This window comes from Stegodyphus dumicola, chromosome 1 (genome assembly GCF_044657685.1).
Source record: "Stegodyphus dumicola isolate Sdum_Otavi_A_Nest chromosome 1, ASM4465768v1".
Lineage (NCBI taxonomy): Eukaryota > Metazoa > Arthropoda > Arachnida > Araneae > Eresidae > Stegodyphus > Stegodyphus dumicola.
This window is the reverse complement of record NC_140768.1, coordinates 220,679,983-220,699,090: the sequence shown is the minus strand read 5'-3', so window position 1 is coordinate 220,699,090 and position 19,108 is coordinate 220,679,983. Positions and strand designations below refer to the sequence as shown.

General features: G+C 34.2%; 1 protein-coding gene across 3 annotated transcripts in view; it reads right to left on the bottom strand.

Moving 5' to 3' along the window:
• Positions 1-19,108, bottom strand: part of LOC118199145 (polyamine-transporting ATPase 13A3-like) — a 173,608-nt gene that overhangs the window by 99,009 nt on the left and 55,491 nt on the right. For 2 of the 3 annotated variants that reach the window (XM_085825867.1, XM_085825856.1), the window contains 2 exons: positions 11,631-11,863; positions 4,399-4,566 (listed from right to left, as the gene is read on the bottom strand). In XM_085825867.1, coding sequence (XP_085681993.1) covers positions 4,399-4,566; positions 11,631-11,684 — 222 coding nt within the window. In that variant the 5' untranslated portion in view covers positions 11,685-11,863. Of the gene's footprint in view, positions 1-4,398; positions 4,567-11,630; positions 11,867-19,108 lie in introns of all 3 variants that reach the window. The other variant, XM_085825863.1, reaches the window with a different exon arrangement.

Here is a 19,108-nt window from a genome sequence, read left to right as displayed (position 1 = left end):
ATCCAACTATTGGCGACATTCCGCAAAGAGCGAGCTCTTTACAAAAACAACATACTAGCGGCCACGCGGAGGAAGATATGCCAGCACAGAAAATTGTTCGCATGAATACCACCATCCCACCGACTCCACATGATATACCATTTAGTGACAAGGAAGTCAAGCAAATTTTCCGACACCTACCCCTGAAAAAGGCCCCCGGTCCGGACGGCTTGGACTATAGCATCATTAAAGTTGCCTACAAAGCGCGCCCCTCCTTCTTCTACAAATTCTTTAACCTTGTTTGACAACCAAATATTCCCGCAGGCATTCAAGAAAGGACAAGTTGTCCTATTCCTGAAAAAGAATAAAAGCCTGCAAGACCCGCGCTCTTTTCGCCCGATATGCCTTTTGCCAACCCTGGGCAAAATTTACGAGAAATTAATTGTTAACAGACTAAAATATCATCTCCATAGCAACAATCATCTCAGCCCCAGGCAGTATGGCTTTCGCACTGGTCTGTCCACTACGCATGCCCTCTGCAAAATTCGTGAAACAATTCAACGCAATAGCACCACAGGTTTCGATACAGCTTTCATATCCATTGACCTCCAGAGTGCGTTTGACACACTCTGGTGGCCAGCGATAAGACAGGCCCTCCGAGACGCACAGTGTCCATCCAACCTCTTCAGCGTTTTTAGTAGTTATCTAGAGAATCGTAGTCTTCTCATAGCCATCAACAACGACACTACCTTCAAAGTGCAAGAAAGAGGATGTCCTCAAGGCTCTTGTGCTGGACCGATTCTCTGGAATTTAACATTCAACGCTGTACTGGATGCAAACTGGCCACGACATACAAGTGTCATACAACATACAAACGGCATACAAACGTCATACGACATACAAACGGCACTGAAGTCTGCTCCCTCCTCGCCAATATCTGCAGCAACTTAAAGCTTACAATCTCTACCGCAAAGTCATCAGCAATAATAATACCCAAAGCTGGCACGAATCCAACGCGCCGCCCCTGCATCAAACTACAAGGAGCCAACATAAAGATTGTCCAAACGCTAAAATACCTAGGTGTAATCTGGGATAAAAAACTAACCTGGATTCCTCACATCCAAGAACTAAAGAACAAAACATCAGCTATAGACAGAAAGGCGCGCGCCTTCCAAGGTAAAAACTGGGGTCAGAATCATCATATTCAGAAGATCCTCTACCATGTGGCAGCTGAAAAAATAGTCTCGTATGCTGTTGCCGTATGGGCCCAACCGATGGGAGGACGAAAGATCAAACATCTTACATCTCTTCAACGACCATTCGCCCTGAATCTCTGTAAAGCGTACCGCACCACAGCCACCAGCTCAGCGACAGTCCTTGCAGGGCTCATTCCACTCCACATACGGGCAGAACAAGAGGCAGTCTACACCACTCTCATATACCTCCGCAAAGATGCAACATTTGGCAACATAACATACAGCCCTCTGCAATTTCAAAGCCCAGGTAACACTGTTCACACTCATCCTGCACGCAAAGGCACAGGAATAAAAATTAACATCTCACGGATACAGCCACTGTCAATGACGCGAGTTTCAAGGGATACGCAAATATACACCGACGGCTCTAAGCAGGAAGACGGAGTAGGCAGCGCCTTTGCACACTATGACAAAGGAATAATCATCCATATATGGAAAGGACGCCTTGACTTAAACAACAGTGTGTTCCAGGCGGAGGTGCAAGCAATTATAACCGCGGTAGATTACATTTTCAATAATAATATAGAACGGGCGAAAATTTTCACTGACAGTATGTCAACGCTTCTAGCACTAGATAATCACAACCACACCTCGCCCTTGATCATCAAATTACAACTTTTACAGCGCAACCCGCAGAAACATCTCTCCTTAACATGGATCAAGGCACATGCAGAAAATGAGGGGAATGAAGCAGCTGATAGCCTGGCCAAGCAAGCAGCCACTGATCCAGAAGCTGAAAAAATCACAATCCCAGCTCCTCCTTCCTACATGAAAGGGCTATTACGGGGTAAAGGCCTAAATCTTTGGCAGGAAGACTGGACGCACTGCACAACTGGAAGACGTACATACAGCTACCTCCCGAAAGTCAGCACTGAACGCAACATTGCAATAGCTCCTCTTACGGCTTATATTACGGGACACGGCCCATTCCCGACCTACTTCAATAGACATGGCATAACAACCACGGACATATGCGCCTGCGGAGTGGAAGGCTCCCCAGACCACTATGTTTTTGAATGCCATCTGACAGCAGGAAATCACCTCACTCTTCCCATCAACAATAGTGAAGCTTATCACCGCTTCCTTATAAAGCACAAACCGGCAGTAAATACAATTTGCAAAGTTGTTAACAAGCTCAAGAGAATGGGCCAAGATTTGTGCTCTCCTCATTAACCAAAACTCTCAAGGCACGATACACTAACTAAGTCAGCATGCAGTTCCACATTCTCAGACACATAAGTCTACTCCTAAAACTTACATAAGTCCCTATTACAGACACTTTCCAAATAATGTACAATCAAATGTATTTAACATTTCCTCTTCTGTATATGCATAATACTTAATTTTTTATTTTTATTTATTTATTTTATTTTATTTTATTTTATTTTATTTTATTTTATTTTATTTTATTTTCCTATGAGCCTGTATTTTGATCCTATTATTTTGTAACTGTATTTTTGCATCTGTATATTTAATTTGTATTTTTATTTGAATTTTATTGTGAATGTGCAAAATTACCATAGCAAATTGCAACAACAAATGTCAAAACGGTAAACGAATGCAATCTGCCCTTGTATGGCCATGCAAATGCTCTTGTTAACATCCTAAACAGCTCCCGAGGCGGCCTCTTGAGGCCCCAGGGAGTTGTTCCCGGTTAGTGGAGGGCGCGGGACACATGCCTGTTTACCTCTGTTAGACATCAGGCGTCCCCGTCCTCCGTTACCAACCAACCAACCTATCCATGGACTGTCCAGAGTTACAAAATGTACAGACTGAAGATTCCTTATGTCAAATTTTAAAAAGATGGGCATTCAGACTATCGAACCCAGTCAAAAGACGAAATAACGCCATGGCTACGAGACAAGGAAAATCTGGAATAACTGGCTTTGAACTAGTGAGACACTCTCAGGCCTTTCCCTTAGCTCGATTTGACAGGTAGCAGGAAATCCTCCTTTTAAATTCTAATTTAATTAGGAGTTTTGCAGAAATAAGACTCGTATAGTTATTAGCGGTTTGTAGAATAGTCGTTCCTTTTTTTTTTGCCAGGAAATCGGCTGTTTTATTTCTCTCGATGCCTCAATGAGCCGGAATCCACTGTAAGACAACTGCCAAAGTGTTGAGAATTTTCCTACATTCGTAAATTCTTTCGGAACTGCAAAATTTTTATTTTAGATAGCCTGCAAAACGGCTTTGCTATCGGACAAAATAACAGTCCGAGGGAAATTATTCTTCCGAGTGCTTAATTGATATTCAGAGCAATAAATATAGCCTCAACTTCACCATCAAAATTGATAGTATCTCTATTCAGTGCCTTATAGAATGCAAAAGGTTGCAATAGATTCCTGCACCACCTCCAGTACCTTGCTCAATCATAGATCCTTCGGTGTAAACATGGGTCTAAAGGTTACTGGAATATCTTCTCTCAATACTTTCGTAAGCAATGGCTCTGATCTGACAAGGAAACCAGGCAACGCTACGACAGATTTAGCTGTATCCATGCTGCATTACGAGGAGCCTGTCATGTTACACGTTACGCATTTGAAATATAATTGTAAATATAATATTTTTCTTATTTTTACTACATTCAAAAGAGATTTAACTACTTCATGTGATTGAACACTTACAAATTAAATGTTTAACAAGATTTTTAAAATTTTAAGATTTCAAAAAGCAGTAAAATGTTGTTTTACTCTTAGCTACAGCTATGTGGTAAACTGCATTACAATAATGCCATATAATAATTCCACAGCCATTATAGTAGTAATAATATTTATAAAAATCATTACATTAAATATTAATAATACTTAGTAAAGCATTATGACATTTTTAAAAACATCTGTCCAAAATCATTTACGAAATTTCGTTATATTTCTAACTTATTATCAAAAGCAAGACTTAATTTTTCTTGAAATTAGTTTTCGCGCTTAGAATGTATGAGTACTTTTTTTATAAACCGTGTTTCTATTTTCAAAGTGTTTATGAGACTGTAAACCCTTATTTGCATTTCTCATCTCACCATTATTTATTTAAACATTTAAAAAAGGCGTCTTTTATTTTAAATATACTGGTCATGTAAAATAAATTATCATAAAAATTTTGGAAGGTCTAACATCAGTCCGCTTTTTAACTTTCGGGCATGAAAATGAGATTAAAAGCTTCTTACCACCAGCAGTACTTTTTCTGCCTCTTCTAAAGGACATTGCCTGTGAGTGCACCGCATGAATATGCGCCGCCTCCATGACATTGCTATCAGCAATAAACCTCCGGAGAGCAAAACAGCTAACCATGTAATGATGAGTTTTGGAAATGAGCGCCGAAATCCACGAATTGTCTGCAAATTATGAAAAAAAGAATATACAGAAATTTATAGGCAAAATTATGTCAAATAAAATAGAAAGATTTAAACGTATTATATACAAATTTTATCATTATCTTTCTCAGCCCTGAAACTGTTTAAGCCCTTACACACACAAAAGTACATTTTCAACATTCTAAGTGCAAGTACCATCTAACTGTTACTCAGATAGTAAGGCGTACGTTTCATGTTGACCCTGCCAATGGAAGTTTACAAAGAAAACATTACATATAGAATCTTGAACGTTAAACAGTTAAATTTTCTATTCATGTAGAAGCTGAGATATATATATAAGAATTAGTTCAAAATTAGCAAAAATTAAGATAATTCTGTCTGAAGGAAAAAAGGTTTACGGTTGGGAATATTTAAGAGGTCTTAATTGCAAAAATGGAAATTTAGATTAGTCAAAAATGGCGATTTGTACGGAATGTTAATATTTGTTAAAAATTTTGGGAAATCATTGAAATTGCTATGAAAAAAAATTAAAAATTAATCAGCCCTCTTTAATGTTTCAAACAAATCTTGTCAAGGGGTAAGTATTTAAAACATTAAACCGGGTGGATTAATAAGTGCTGAATAGCATGTTTCGTTCTTCTGATCACTATAAGAATTTAAACCGTTGTGAAAAACCTTTTCAAGTAAAATTTAAAGTAATTCAATTTGTTTAATACTAAGTTATAATTTAATAGTAGATAATCCAAAATATAAATAATATCGAAGGATGGCTTTGTTAATATAAAATGCAAATGGATACCTTATATTATTTAACGGCATTCATAGTTTTTTTCCCTCGAAATTCTTTTTTAAACCAAGATTTTTAAAGATTATGCCTTCGTTTATCGGTTTCATGAAAAGACGTTTCTCAATACTAAAAGACAATTATTAAAAACAGAAGTAACAATTTTGAAAGAAAAAAGATTTCTGATTATTTTAAAAGCTTCTGGTGTTTAAAACATTAGAATTTTAAGTTTAGTTAATAAAAGGATCAAAATTTCATTTGAACAGTTCCGAATATTTAAAGGGTTTTGTGATTCTTCTTATTAGTTTTGCCTCACTGATGTGACTTCTTATGTTGTATGTTTTGCCATTCGTGCAGTAGTTCATCAGTACATTCCTCTAGTAAATTGCTGTGATTTCGAACACTTTTTATAGATCTAATTCTTGCAACAACGTACTGAAGTCATTTTTATTTTCTTCCGAAGTCACAGCACTCTTCAAATTGAAGGAGTTACCTACTTTCCATCATCCTTACAACAGACCAGCAATGAAAATTTGAAGACTTATTTGCCCCCCCAACCCCCCCCCCAAAATCACTTTTTAGAACTTCAAAATATTAACGATTTTTTTAATATATTTAGAATTTTCTTTACTTGTCTATATAAGGCGCGGCAGAAATAACTCTGATTGCCCACTATCATTAGTCATGTGTCATGAATTGAGTCATGGCTTTGAGTAGCAGATGCTTCAGCATTTCAGTAGCCATCATGTTGTGGAGCGCTGAGCATCGTGATTTTGTGACGGAGGCGTATTTTAAAAATGGTGACCGATTCTGTCATCACTTTACAGCGATTATTTCATAAACATTTTGGGCTCAATCGAAATGTCAAACTTAGCGATAAGAAAACCATTTTGCTATGGGTCCGAAATTTCCGAAGATCAAGTTCGGCTTTAAAGCATAAACCTTCTGTCAGACCTCGTAGCTTACGGATACCACAGCAATGAAGTGGGAGCAGTGAAACAAGCCGTTCTTCGATCTTTGCAACGTTCGTCCCGTAAGCATGTTACTGCTATGTAGATTTCTGATTGGAGTGTAAAGAGAATTTTGCATTTGAAGTTCCATCCTTATAAGATAATGCTCGTGCAAGAACTTAATGATCGTGATAGGGCTAACCGCAGTGCATCTTCTGAAACTATTCTAAAAAATGTTCCATATGACATGCAAAATGCTCCACATGACGTTATTCTTCTCTCAAGCGATGAAGCTCACTTCCATTTATCAGGTTTGCGTGAACAAATAGAACCTTCGCTACTGGGCTCTGAACAATCCAAGACAAATCTGTGACCTCGCCATAGTGAACGAGTTACTGTTTGATGCGCTGTTGCAGATTTTGCGGTTATAGACCTAGATTTTTTGAGGAGAACGGAAACGTAGTTACAGTTGCTTCTGCCCGTTATGTGGATATGTTACGTAACTTTCCGAGGCCGAAACTATATGAGCATAGGAATTTAGCTGTGTGGTTCCAACAAGATGGTACCTCAAATCCACGCAGCCAGAATATCGATGGACTTGCTGAAAGAAATGCTTCCGAAGCGCCTGATATCGCTAGGAGGGAGCATTTCATGGCCAGCTCGTTCCTCAGATCTATCACCTTATGAATACTTCCTCTGGAGGCATCTGAAGTCTACAAAAATAAGCCACAAACAGCAGAGGAACTGAAAGCTACTATCCGCCAAGGAATTTCGTCAATACCAGAAAATGACAAGGAGGGTAATGAAATGCATAGAGTGTGGAGGTCAGCATTCGGGACGACATCATTTTCAGAACGAAATGAAGGTGAATGTCAAAACCAAAATGGTAAAAATTGATCTTTCAAACTATGATATAAAATTTTGAATAATACCTATCATTTCCTTATTATTTACGTTTGAAATCGGGAGTTATTTCTGCCGCACCCTGTAGTTTTCATAGAATTTTGTCACAAAACTTCGCTTTTCTCTCTGTAAGCTTTATCCTATTTATTTTCTTGTCAGGATTTTGTGATTTCCGAGCTTGTACCTGGAGAACGGTTTTTCTATCATAACTTTGCACAACTTGAGAAAAGGGATTGAAGTGAAGTTTTAAAAACGGTTTCTTTTTTTATAACTTTAGTTGGCATCCGTTTCCGAGCGGTTTCTCTTTTTATAACTTTAGCTGGCATCCGTTTCAGAGCGGTTTCTCATTTTATAACTTTAGTTGGCATCCGTTTTCAAACGGTTTCTCTTTTCATAACTTCGGCTGATATCCGTTTCCAAAGAGTTTCTATTTTTATAACTTCAATTGATATCCGGCTCCAAATATTTATTCAAACGTATAGGAATTTCCAAATTTCCCTCTAAATAACCTTAAAAGGCTTAGTATTATCAAAACTTTAGTTACAAAACAAGTTATAAAGTTGCAAGCTACAAGTTTAGTTACGAAATCATAATTTGATAATATTTACTTTTTTAAACTGCTCCATAATACACAGTAAACATAATAAAGAATTTACTTCCGTCTCAATTAAGTGTTGATGTGCTACACCGTAAGAAGTCTCAGAGCTCAAATTCTTAAACATAATTATCAAAACACAAAGAATAGACTAGTTGGAATATATACTGACTATCATACTATATCATACTTTGCCTTAAACTTATATAATAACTGTCAACTTCTGTTCTGGAAAGAAGTCCTTCAAACTATCATACGTAACACTTAGTAACAAGTAGAAAACGATAGGCGGTGCATTCTGCCATAAATAAATAAACGCATGAAATCAGAAAATTTCGATTTATGTTATGAATTGAAGATTTCTACTGAAGAATATTATGTTACACAAAACTTTTTATAATGAATTTTCTGATTATAATGAGACCACAACATCATGCTGAGAAACTCATGCCGTAGATAAGAAATATAACAACTTCGTATATTAGATATTTTAAATTCAATATGCAGTGATTTTCATTTTAGTCCCTTAACAAATGTGGTAATAGAACTCTTCAATAATTAAACACACAAGTATGAATCTAACACACTTGCTTCATATTTTTCCTATTTTGAATAATTCGTTAAAGGCGTACACATACACATTCAGAAGCAAAACAGAAGCTGAATTATTTTCAAAAGCAAAACTATGAGTTAATATCATTGAAAGTTAATCAAATTGTTAACTTTCATGAGCATCAACTAGAACTTTTTAGTCAGCAATCTGTTCTTTTACTGGTTATGTTAAAACGATCATTTATGTGCATTATGTTATAAGGTGTTTCTCCCGCCTTCCTAGCGTGCCTTCGTAGTGTAGTGGTTCTGAAAACTGGGCCGGTATTCCAGAGGTCCGTGGTTCGATTCCCGGCGAAGGCGATTGCTAATTTTTCATCTCTCCGACTTCCAAAAAATCCTAATGTCTCTACAAGTGGTGCTCGAACTAAAAGGGTGTGTGATGAGGATTCTCCACACCCAAGATTTGGCGATTGGGTCCCCTAAAAACCCCAGACGCCCTTTAAAAGGGGGAGTATATAAGGTGTTTCTCCAGCCTTCCTAGCGTGCCTTCGTGGTGTAGTGGTTCTGCACACTGGACCGGTATTCCAGAGGTCCGTGGTTCGATTCCCGGCGAAGACGATTGCTAATTTTTGATCTCTCTGGCTTCCAAAAAATCCTAATGTCTCTGCAATGTGAATTTGTTAGGCATAAATACTCAAGTCCTTCTCGAAATCTTGCTTGTAAGCACAGAAACATCTTATACAAAATCATTTAAAGCGTTTTTTCTTCAAATAAATTAAAATAAAATTGAAAGAAGACATTGCATATTGAAGAAGTAATCAATGATTTATAGAACTATTTTCAGATGATTGAGGAAACCTTAGTTTCACACTTGTCAATGCATCTTGATTATGGCTGAGTGCCAACCTCCAAAAGGACTGATAATGAGACGCCTTTACGCTTCTCTGTTACATCACGTGACGCGGCGACTCCCAATCGTTTTTGATCTGATTGTTTTGCACCCTGAGCCGTCATCAACAATGCCGAGCATTCAGCTGTAGAAGATCCGCAGAGGTTTCATCTGGCTTGCATTTGAAAGGTATCCCTCCTCCAAACCGAAGATACTAGGCTTAAGGCTAAGAAATTCGATCAAGTGTTCTAAACTGGGTTATTGATTACAAGATAATATTAAACAATGTAATGTTCAGATCTGAATTAAAACTGACACTTTGCCAGATCCTTCCGAGACTCAATAATAGCCGAAAAAATTCGCTTATGGGCATTGCTAACTAACTCTAAATAATTATGTTTGAATACACTTACTTTTATACGGTTCATTAGAAATAGCTCTTTTCGTTTTATGAATTGTTGTTTCATCGTAAATAATAAATTATTTTCAAGAACTAAAGTATTTTATTGACAATAAATTAATTCTTATATATTTAGTTCAAAAGGCTTTAGCATAACATTGGTACTATTTGTAATATAGTGTTTTTAAAGTTCAAAATCTTTTATCTGTGCTTGATAAACCCGGAAGGTAAAATTTCTTCTGATTGAATTTAACTCGAGAAATCGAATAATTAACCGAGTTTGAACTTGGACTTTAGGATATCCATAATTTCAGAATAAAGGAGATAAAACCAAGTAAATACCGCCGGTAATGCAGAATATGCTTGTACAATAAATAATTTTCTGTAATCTGTCGCCACTGATTTATAGTGCGTACACACATACATAAAACTAAATACATTTGGTATATATATATATATAATTATACGTATGTATAATTTCATTTCCAAGCGCGTATTTTGAAATTGGGTTATTCTCTTGCTAATAAATAATCAATAAAGGTCTCTTGTGATAAAGGTTATTCTCTTGCTGCTGTTGACAACACATTGATAAATTTAGTTAAATTTTGATTCAATAACGTTTGAAACTGAACAATTAAATTAAATGCCCTCAATGAAAAATTTATGCAACACTTACCATGAACGTTTTACTTTCATTGTTTTCCAGTATCTAGTTTGCTGATGCTAATGTTCTATGAAGTAAAATTAAGACAAATCCACAACAAAAGAGGCAAAGAAATTTACTCATGTTGTTAATGAATTCTTAAATCCCGTAATTTTCAGAAAACGATGCTGAAAGTACTTTTAATTATTTAACCGGAACTGAACAATACATCTGAAGAAGTGCGTAGTACTCATTTCAGATTGTTTCTAAAGAAATATTCATCACTTATTATTAATTTCACTAAAAGCTGAATGCTTTATTCAAAATATCTTTTTAATCTCGGGGAAATAAATCTGTGTCATTCAAAAGTAAAAATGTCATTTACGTTCGATAACTTTTATCAAGATCAGTGCAATATGGATTAAAGACGTCATGATAATGTGACGGATGATTTATGAATGGGACCATTGAGTTTCTTCAGTTTCAATCACAATCAACACCCTAGTCCCTTAGTGATAGACATATAATATACAATAAGTAATATGCTAATTAAATAATTGTGTAATTAGTACATTCATAATGTTATATGTTAATAATTTATTTCCATTTTTTTCATTGGCAAGCCTTCTGATTTATTGTCGCACTCGAATGGATTTTTTATCCAGTCATATTTAGTTTCCTTCAGGGAAATATTCTTTTACAGTTTTCGTCAACTGAAAAAGGGGCTCAGTTGTACTATAACTTTTAGCACTGTCGTCTAAGTTTAATTCAAATTTCATTGAAAAACTGTTTATCTCGGCGAAACACTGCAAGTCATTAAGCTTTAAAAATTAATCTATAACTAAATGCATCTTAATTTTTAGTTAATAAACACTAGTTAGCTAGCACTCTGTAATATAAGAGCTTTATAATTTTCTTTTCGAATTTTTATTTTGACTCTCGGAAGCCCGGGTTTGGACTTGTGGAACACCAGGGTTTTTCAGAACACAGTTTAAATACCACTCCTTTAAAGGAATATTTAAGTAATTTTAAAACTATAACTAAAAATCAGTTTTTAGCACATATATAATTATCAAAACAAAAAATATACTATTTGAACTGAATATTAGCTTCAGCTGTATATTATTTTCTCTGCTTCATTGAGTAAAAAAGTTATCTTTTTCAAAATCTGAGATATTGCATGATATACTATCTTAAATATACTTTATGCTACAGTTTTTAATGACGAATTTAACATCTTACATAAGGCTTTAGGCTGAGTTATTACTTATCCTTATCACAATTCATCTTAAGGGTATTAATACAGTGTTGAATAATAATTCATAATATACAATCAAATATACATAACATGTAATCAAAACAAACTTACCATCTGTTCATCGTCTCCAACATTGATCTTTTCTTCCTCCTCATTATTCACCATCTTGGTGGGAATTACCGCCTTTCGGGTTTCGGCGAGGGCCACGTTTTGTGAATATGAACACTTTTAGCGGCAATATCTGTCAGCTACATCCTTCCATCAGAAAGTTGGATATCACTTAATAATATAACGCAGCAGGAAGCACGCCCTCATTCCATGTACTTGGCTCTCCTGGCACAGAACTGCTAAGTAAAGGGATTAGTGATTATTTGGGTGATTTTAATGTATTTGATCACAATGTGCTTAAAGGTGAGATTACGGCTCACCATTTTGCCGTATCACAAAACAGAGAAACGATGTGTTGGTGAAAACAGCAACTACGAGCCGTAGTGTATGGCGAACGAGCTCCGGATGTGAATGAGATGAGGGTTGGAGATGATTGGTACTAGATCCGCTTCATTATAATCAATTTGTTTCACGACTGCGTATGCACCAAAAGCTTACTAACGTGGATTTCTTATGGATGTTAATCCAGGTGCGTATAACCTTCTATTAAAACAACGCTATTCCTTACTATAAATAAGCGAGCAATTCTTTGCTTTTTTTAAGATAAGCACTCAAGATTTGTGCACTTAATATCAAAGCACATTTTAGACAACATCTGTAATTGGTTTATAAAGCAATAACATAAAAGTTTAGAAATATTTTCTGCGATTTCATTGAAACATATATTAATACTTTCATTGATGCAAAATGTAATTGTAATTGCTCTGAGAAGAAATACTTATAAAAGGTATTTAAATGAAAACTTAGGCTACTGATCGAACACAATCAACTAGGCAAGTTTGAAGTGTGTTGTCTTAAAGTAACATATTCGTGGAATCAACTCTCAATGCAGAGTAAGTGTATTTTCTGTATCTTTGAATTTTCTTCTTATTGGTATTCATTAAAATCCTGAAAACTAAATTAATTTAAAATTTAATTTGAAGATATTGGTATGTAAGAATAACGTGTAACTTATTAAGCGTTTAAATTTAACGATTAACTAAAATTTATCCTTATCAAAATAATTCAATATAAAAAAATCATTTGTGTGTTTGATTTACAATGTTTTTAAGAAATATTTAAATAAGAACGACAAAATACGCTTACATCTGTGTAAATGTCATCCAGTAATATCAGTTTAACAATGAAAATTGAGAAAACTTTGATATGGGAGTATATTTCCCAATTATTGTCCGAAATATTGTTGTTTTAAATTAGAAAAGAAATTACTTTTAAAGCTGGTCGCTGACTCTTTTCAAAATATTAGCATGGAATTTTAATAAAATTATCTGATTAATTCGTTATAAGCTTTATCTGAATTAAAGCTTAGTGAAATGTTATTTTCTTATTTTTCCATTTTTATTAGCATTAACATCGATCCTTTACTGTACGTAATTTAAAGCATTAGAAAATAATTAAATATGAAATATGAAATTCATTTAGTTTTTAATCAGGACTGAATCAATCGATTTCGATTGACAGAGTGCCTTAATAAAAACAGTGAAATTTCTATACTGCGAAAAACATTTATTTACATACTTTTATCTATGTTTCATCTTTTAAGTGAAAGATTTGAACTTAAAGATTCAAATTAAATATTTGAGTCATTATTTACCATGTATACGATTTTGCTTTCAAATTACAGAAGTTTTAAAATATTTCGACGTGTTTCGAAATGAAAATGATAACAGAAATTTCTCAAAAATACTTATCTGAATCCTTTCTATTCATTATTTAATCAACATATTGTGCATTTTAACATAAATTAAAATAATATGCAAACATTTGACTTAAATTTTAATCAAGATACTAAAGAATTTAAATTTAAATTTCAGTTTTTGATGTGATATATTTATGAAATATTTCATAAACATCATACATACACATTTCATAAACATCATACATATACATTTCATAAACATCATATGTATACATTTCAGAAACATTCATATTCATCAAAGTAAAAAAATCCTAATTAAATTTTTAAAATATTTAATTAATCTAATATTTCACTATTTGTTTCCTTTTCTATGGAAAATACCTTAATACAAAATTTGTAGGGAGATGCACAAAGAAGGTTTCTGTACTCAAAGATTATTTAAATCCAATTTACACTCAATATCATTATTTTCATTCATCATAGTATTACTAATCTGCTCTGTCAGCATATTCGCTGTTTTATTATTCTCTGGATCACACAGTTTTCATTATATATATTATTAAATTAGTTTGTAATTCGTTATTTAATTTTAATACCCATCATATTAGACAAAGCATAACATTTGGGAGAGATTTTATATTAAAATAGACTCGTCAAACTCACGGAGGTCAGCTAAATTTGATCGAGTGTTTATAATTTGCTTCATCATTTCAGTTTTATAATTTGCTTCATCAAATCTGGATTTAAAGACATTTATTAAAATTAAAAAGTCTTCTCTTAGCACTTTTATTTTAAATTTTGCGTAAACATGACAAATTATAATCTTCTCAATTTCAGCATTAATTTCTAATTCTTCTAAATTTCCGCAATTAGTAACAACATTTATATTCTAGAAACCATTATATCATAAATATAGCAACAACGTTTTATCTAAAAGTTTCAATTATTCTAATCGCCGCCCCCCTTTTATTTTTATTTTATTTTATTTATTAGTCCAAAGAGGCAATTTGCCCAGAAGGACTATTAATTTCGGTTTGGCATTTTGCATTGAAATATCGGTTCACTTTTTAAATTGTTACTACCAAATATTAGAGCCCTGTGTTATATTTAAAGAAATTAAATAATGAACAATTTGCATAAATGTATCTATGTTCCTCGTATTGTGATAAAACAACCGTACCTAGAGCCATCCAATTTTGAATAACGTACGTTTCCACCCGAATATGGGCATCTAAAAGCCCAAATTTGGAATTTATTTTATTATCTATTTTATATTTTGTAAAAATTTTTTGATTAAGAAACTCAACGATTCCAAAGAGAGCAATGGCAACACTGTGTATCGAAAAATCTAAAGGTATACTCATTTTAAAATTATTTTGCGATATTGATTTTGAATTGAATTTTATGGTGTGCAAAGATTTTAAGTGCAAAGAACATAATATTTAATAAATAAAGGTAACACACAAAACGTTAAAAAAGTCCCTTTGGGCGTAATGTAAAATATGAAAGCTTTCGGATTTTTATTTATTTATTATTATTTTCTTTTTGTGTGTGCGTATGTGCGGAGTGTACATTGATGCAAATAGGATTACATAAAAATATCAATTGCAATTAGAATACAAAGCGGAAGAAACTGAATATTTGCTATGAGACGAGCGTTTTCTAATCGTAGTGACGAGGATGGTTAGTGATATTATGTACTAATGACAATACCAATGAGCGCGACTTTATCAGTTCTGTTGAAATATAGCCGTAAACCGGCGCCTGTTCTAAAGCCACATCTATGACAGCTGGGCTCCGAAGGACGGAAACGGTGTTGAGATGCAGAAAAAAGGGGTAAGAGTTGGTTGCCGTGAAGGAGGTTGCTGCTGCGAGGCTGGAGCAGAAATTGAGTGAAATGATGTCTTGAGTATGAGTGAAATGATGTCTGAGTGTAACAAGTCACAAACTGGCTTTCAGGCCTTTCGATGCCGAGTCTCTTGAGACAAGCGGGTGAAAAGGACTACAAGAAAGAAGGAATGAAATGTTAGGACCCTCTCCCACTGAGAATATTAGCTCTCCTAATCAGAGGTAACAGGTTCAAAAATCGCATTATTTTTGCTTGTCAGTTTTTCCATAAACACGAAGTAAATTACCTTAGTTGTAAGTGTAACTATTGATTAATCAATAGTTATACTTACTGTTCTTGTTTTCAAAACTTGGTTACCTTTCTTACTTAGCTCTCGTAGTAGTGTTTTAACACTTAATGAATCTTTTAAAAAATTAAAATCCTGTCATCTTCTTATTCTTTCTTTTCTAAAATTCCCGTTTCTCCTCTTCAAAGTTTACTATCTTTTGAGGCATTTTCTTTTTTCAGCTGTCAGAACAACTGACTAATTCTGAACTCTTCTGGCGCTCATTGATTTCAGTACTTGTTCTTTTTTATACATCTTTAATAAAAAAAATAAGAAATAAAATCCGTTGATTAACTAAATGTAACTTTCCTACTTATAATAAAATCTTATTCTGATAAGGTAATAAGAATGGACATGTTTTGTTGACGCTTTTAGTTAAATGCCTACAAAAAAAAAAAAAAAAAAAAAGTATTCTAACGAATGGCCGCAATGGCAGAATTAGTTTAATATCCTCTTCTTAGCTAGGAGATTTTTGTATCGATCATTATAATGAAAAGGCTGCTAACAAGTAGTCCTCATAATGGGCTCCTACGCCGCCCAGCCGGGGTAGTGGTTAATGACTCTGTTTGCCGTACCGAAGGGCCCGGGTCCGAATCGCGGAGAAGGCATAAATGTCTCCAAATGTATAGTGTTTGTGTAGCATAGGGGCACTCAAAATATGTTGCGAATCTGAAGTCCTCTAGAGAGGTTATGGTACAGGAAGACTGATTTGACACCTTCGGACCCGCCCCACCCCCAAGATGCTTTCCTGAAAAATCGGGCGCGAAACTGAGGAAAGTTGTACTGTTACCTGTATGGTGCCCAAGGCTCTTGGCAACAACAGTCGTAATCTTGTAGTCTTGCCACGATGAATTTCGTGGGCTTGTTCTGATGCTAGACAACAGTCTTCCAATATTATAATATCTGAAGAAGTTTTCCATACATAGAACGGCCTATTAAAATTTTATAAACGGGTAAGCCTTTTCAAGACCTTTCTGTAAATTTTATATCTTAAAAAGTTTTTTTATATGAATTTATTCGTATTGGAGAAATATTATTCATGCTTATGTTTAAACACAGTTACACGGACGGTGCGGATTATGGCACTCGCATAGGGTAAAAAATAAATAAGAGCAGGTGTAAAATTAAAATATCTATTAACGATTAATGAGAAAAATTATAAAATGAAGTATTTAGGGCACTCATCTTTTAAAATTATGCTTAGATTAATGTCTTTAAACATGATTCTATTTCTAATACCTAAACAATCGTTTTTTACGCTTTTCAATTTAGAGTTAATTTCTCGGAAATAAGCCGATTTAAATGAATTATGCTTTGTGTACATTAAATCTGTAGTTAAAAAGGAAGAAAGAAAAGAATTACAAAAAAAAATGAAACAAATTGTATGATTCGCCTACAAAAATTTAAAGTGTCTTTTCCCGCAGCTGAACATATGACCTACTACTAACTGACTTGATGCGTGTGCTGAGCGTTGTTGTTACTAATCTCACTTGTTTGATGTAATAATCAGAACAAGCCCACGAATTATTATCGTAGCAAGAAATACAAGAACTCGTCTGTCGTTGGCCAGAGCACCATACAGATGGCAGTCCGACTTCATGCTCAGTTCCGCACTAGTTAGCGCACCCTGAGGTCCGTATCCAAGGGTCTCCCACCCCTCTTCTCCTACCATCAATCTCTCGAGTGGACTTTCGGTTCACTGCATGCTTTGAGTGCCCCAACGGAGCGCAGAGACAATACCCTATTCTTCTCCAGGATTCGAACCCGGATCCTTTGGTACGACAGTCAGTGTCACTAGCTGGTTTACCATCTGGGCGGTGCTGCTGAGAGTTACATAGCACAGCTGAGAGTTACATCATAATAGCACAAAAGAAGAATTATTCTCTACAAAGTCATTTTAGGTATTTTTTAGTTTCCACGCAATTTTAGGAACTTCCACGTGCTTTTAGGAATGTTTTAGTTTCAGATTAGAATAAATGTCATGAATATTTATAGAATTTCATTTAAAAATTGACTGCAAGTTAAATTTTTAGCTAATATAAAATGGTGTTTTTAAATTAATTAAAAATTGTAATCGAAAATATTAAGCAAAAGTAAGAGATATAAAAAATAGAATTTTTCCTCCATTTTTTAAAACTTATAAATATTAAACAATTATTTACAGATTTTAACAGTAAATAATTAAAATTATTGAAAAAAAACCAAGATTTATTCCCCCCAAACCATTCTTCAAAGCTTCTTAGGTTTTTCCCACGTAGAATTCCATCAACAGCCAGCGCTCCTTTGACTATCCACTAAAAGCATTTCAGAAGAGTGGAATAACTTTACGGGTTTAAATAATCTGTTTAAAAACTTCTATAAAGTGTTTTAAGAATTTCTTATTTAATTAAAATCTTTCACATTTTCACATTTTATTTATTTGCAAATTATATTTTCACAAAATTTGCAATATAACGCTAATTTTTGTTGTTTGAATTCTAAGTTAATTATGTTACATATCTTTAGAATTTTAACCCAAATTTCATGCATTTTACAAAAACAGATTTTAGAAGATTAGTTTATGTTTTTCAAAAATAATGTTAATATTTATGTATATGCATTTTTTTACACTGACTAAATGCTAAACTATAAAATGAAGTTTTGTGGTAACAATTCATAATTAACATGAATTTAGAGTATGATAAATGCCATACTGTTTCTTACAACTGTAGCTGTATTTAATTTTAAAGTGAAACATGGCTTTACTCATCCTCCTTCCAAACACTAAACACTTTTGTGGAAGTTTGTACAGGTAATTCATTTTTCTTATGTCAAATTTTATTCTGATTACTCTGAAACTCATGAACATTTTATGATACAGGACTTATCTGGAAGGAAGAAAAATAGCCAGATGTCTTGTCAGTACAATCTCTAAAAGAGTAAATGAAAATATCCTGCTTCTCCTCTCCCAATGCAATTCAGAAAATAGAAGCAACATTGTAATGTGATGCAGAACTTGAACTAAAGGTTAGAGTGTTTAAAACATGTAACCCGTTGTCTGAATATCAAATTAATCAAATAGAATTCCATTTTAAATGCGCTATCCCTATGGGAGTAGCACATTACCGGATGAAGAATCTTTTCACTGGAATTTAGAGAAAAATACGAGCTCAACTTATGTTCCCCCCTTGGGATGCAACTTATTTTCCACGTGTGTTTTACTTTGCGAGCGATGCTAAAAATTGAATGTGTCCCTTTAAAATCAAAACGTTCTAAGTGAAATATCATATTTAACTCTAAAACATGTTCTAAGTCAGCACCATAATCTGCTAAGTCGTAAGAAAATGTTCGAACTTCTCGAAATTTGCATGTAAAGGTACGGAATGTTTTTCACGTGCTATTCACATCGACAGCAATGACTAAAACTGGAGATGTTTCTTCATAAGCAAGAAATTCTACCCGTAAATTATTCTGGATTGTAAAATGTTTTCTAATTCATTGCTGATATTTACAAAGTCATTAAGGAATGCTTAAGGCCTTTTTTTAACGACAGCTGTCTCTGCAGATGCAAAGATGCAGTTAATATTCAGCTAAATTTCAGTACAGAACTGCAATTTCTGGTACCTGTT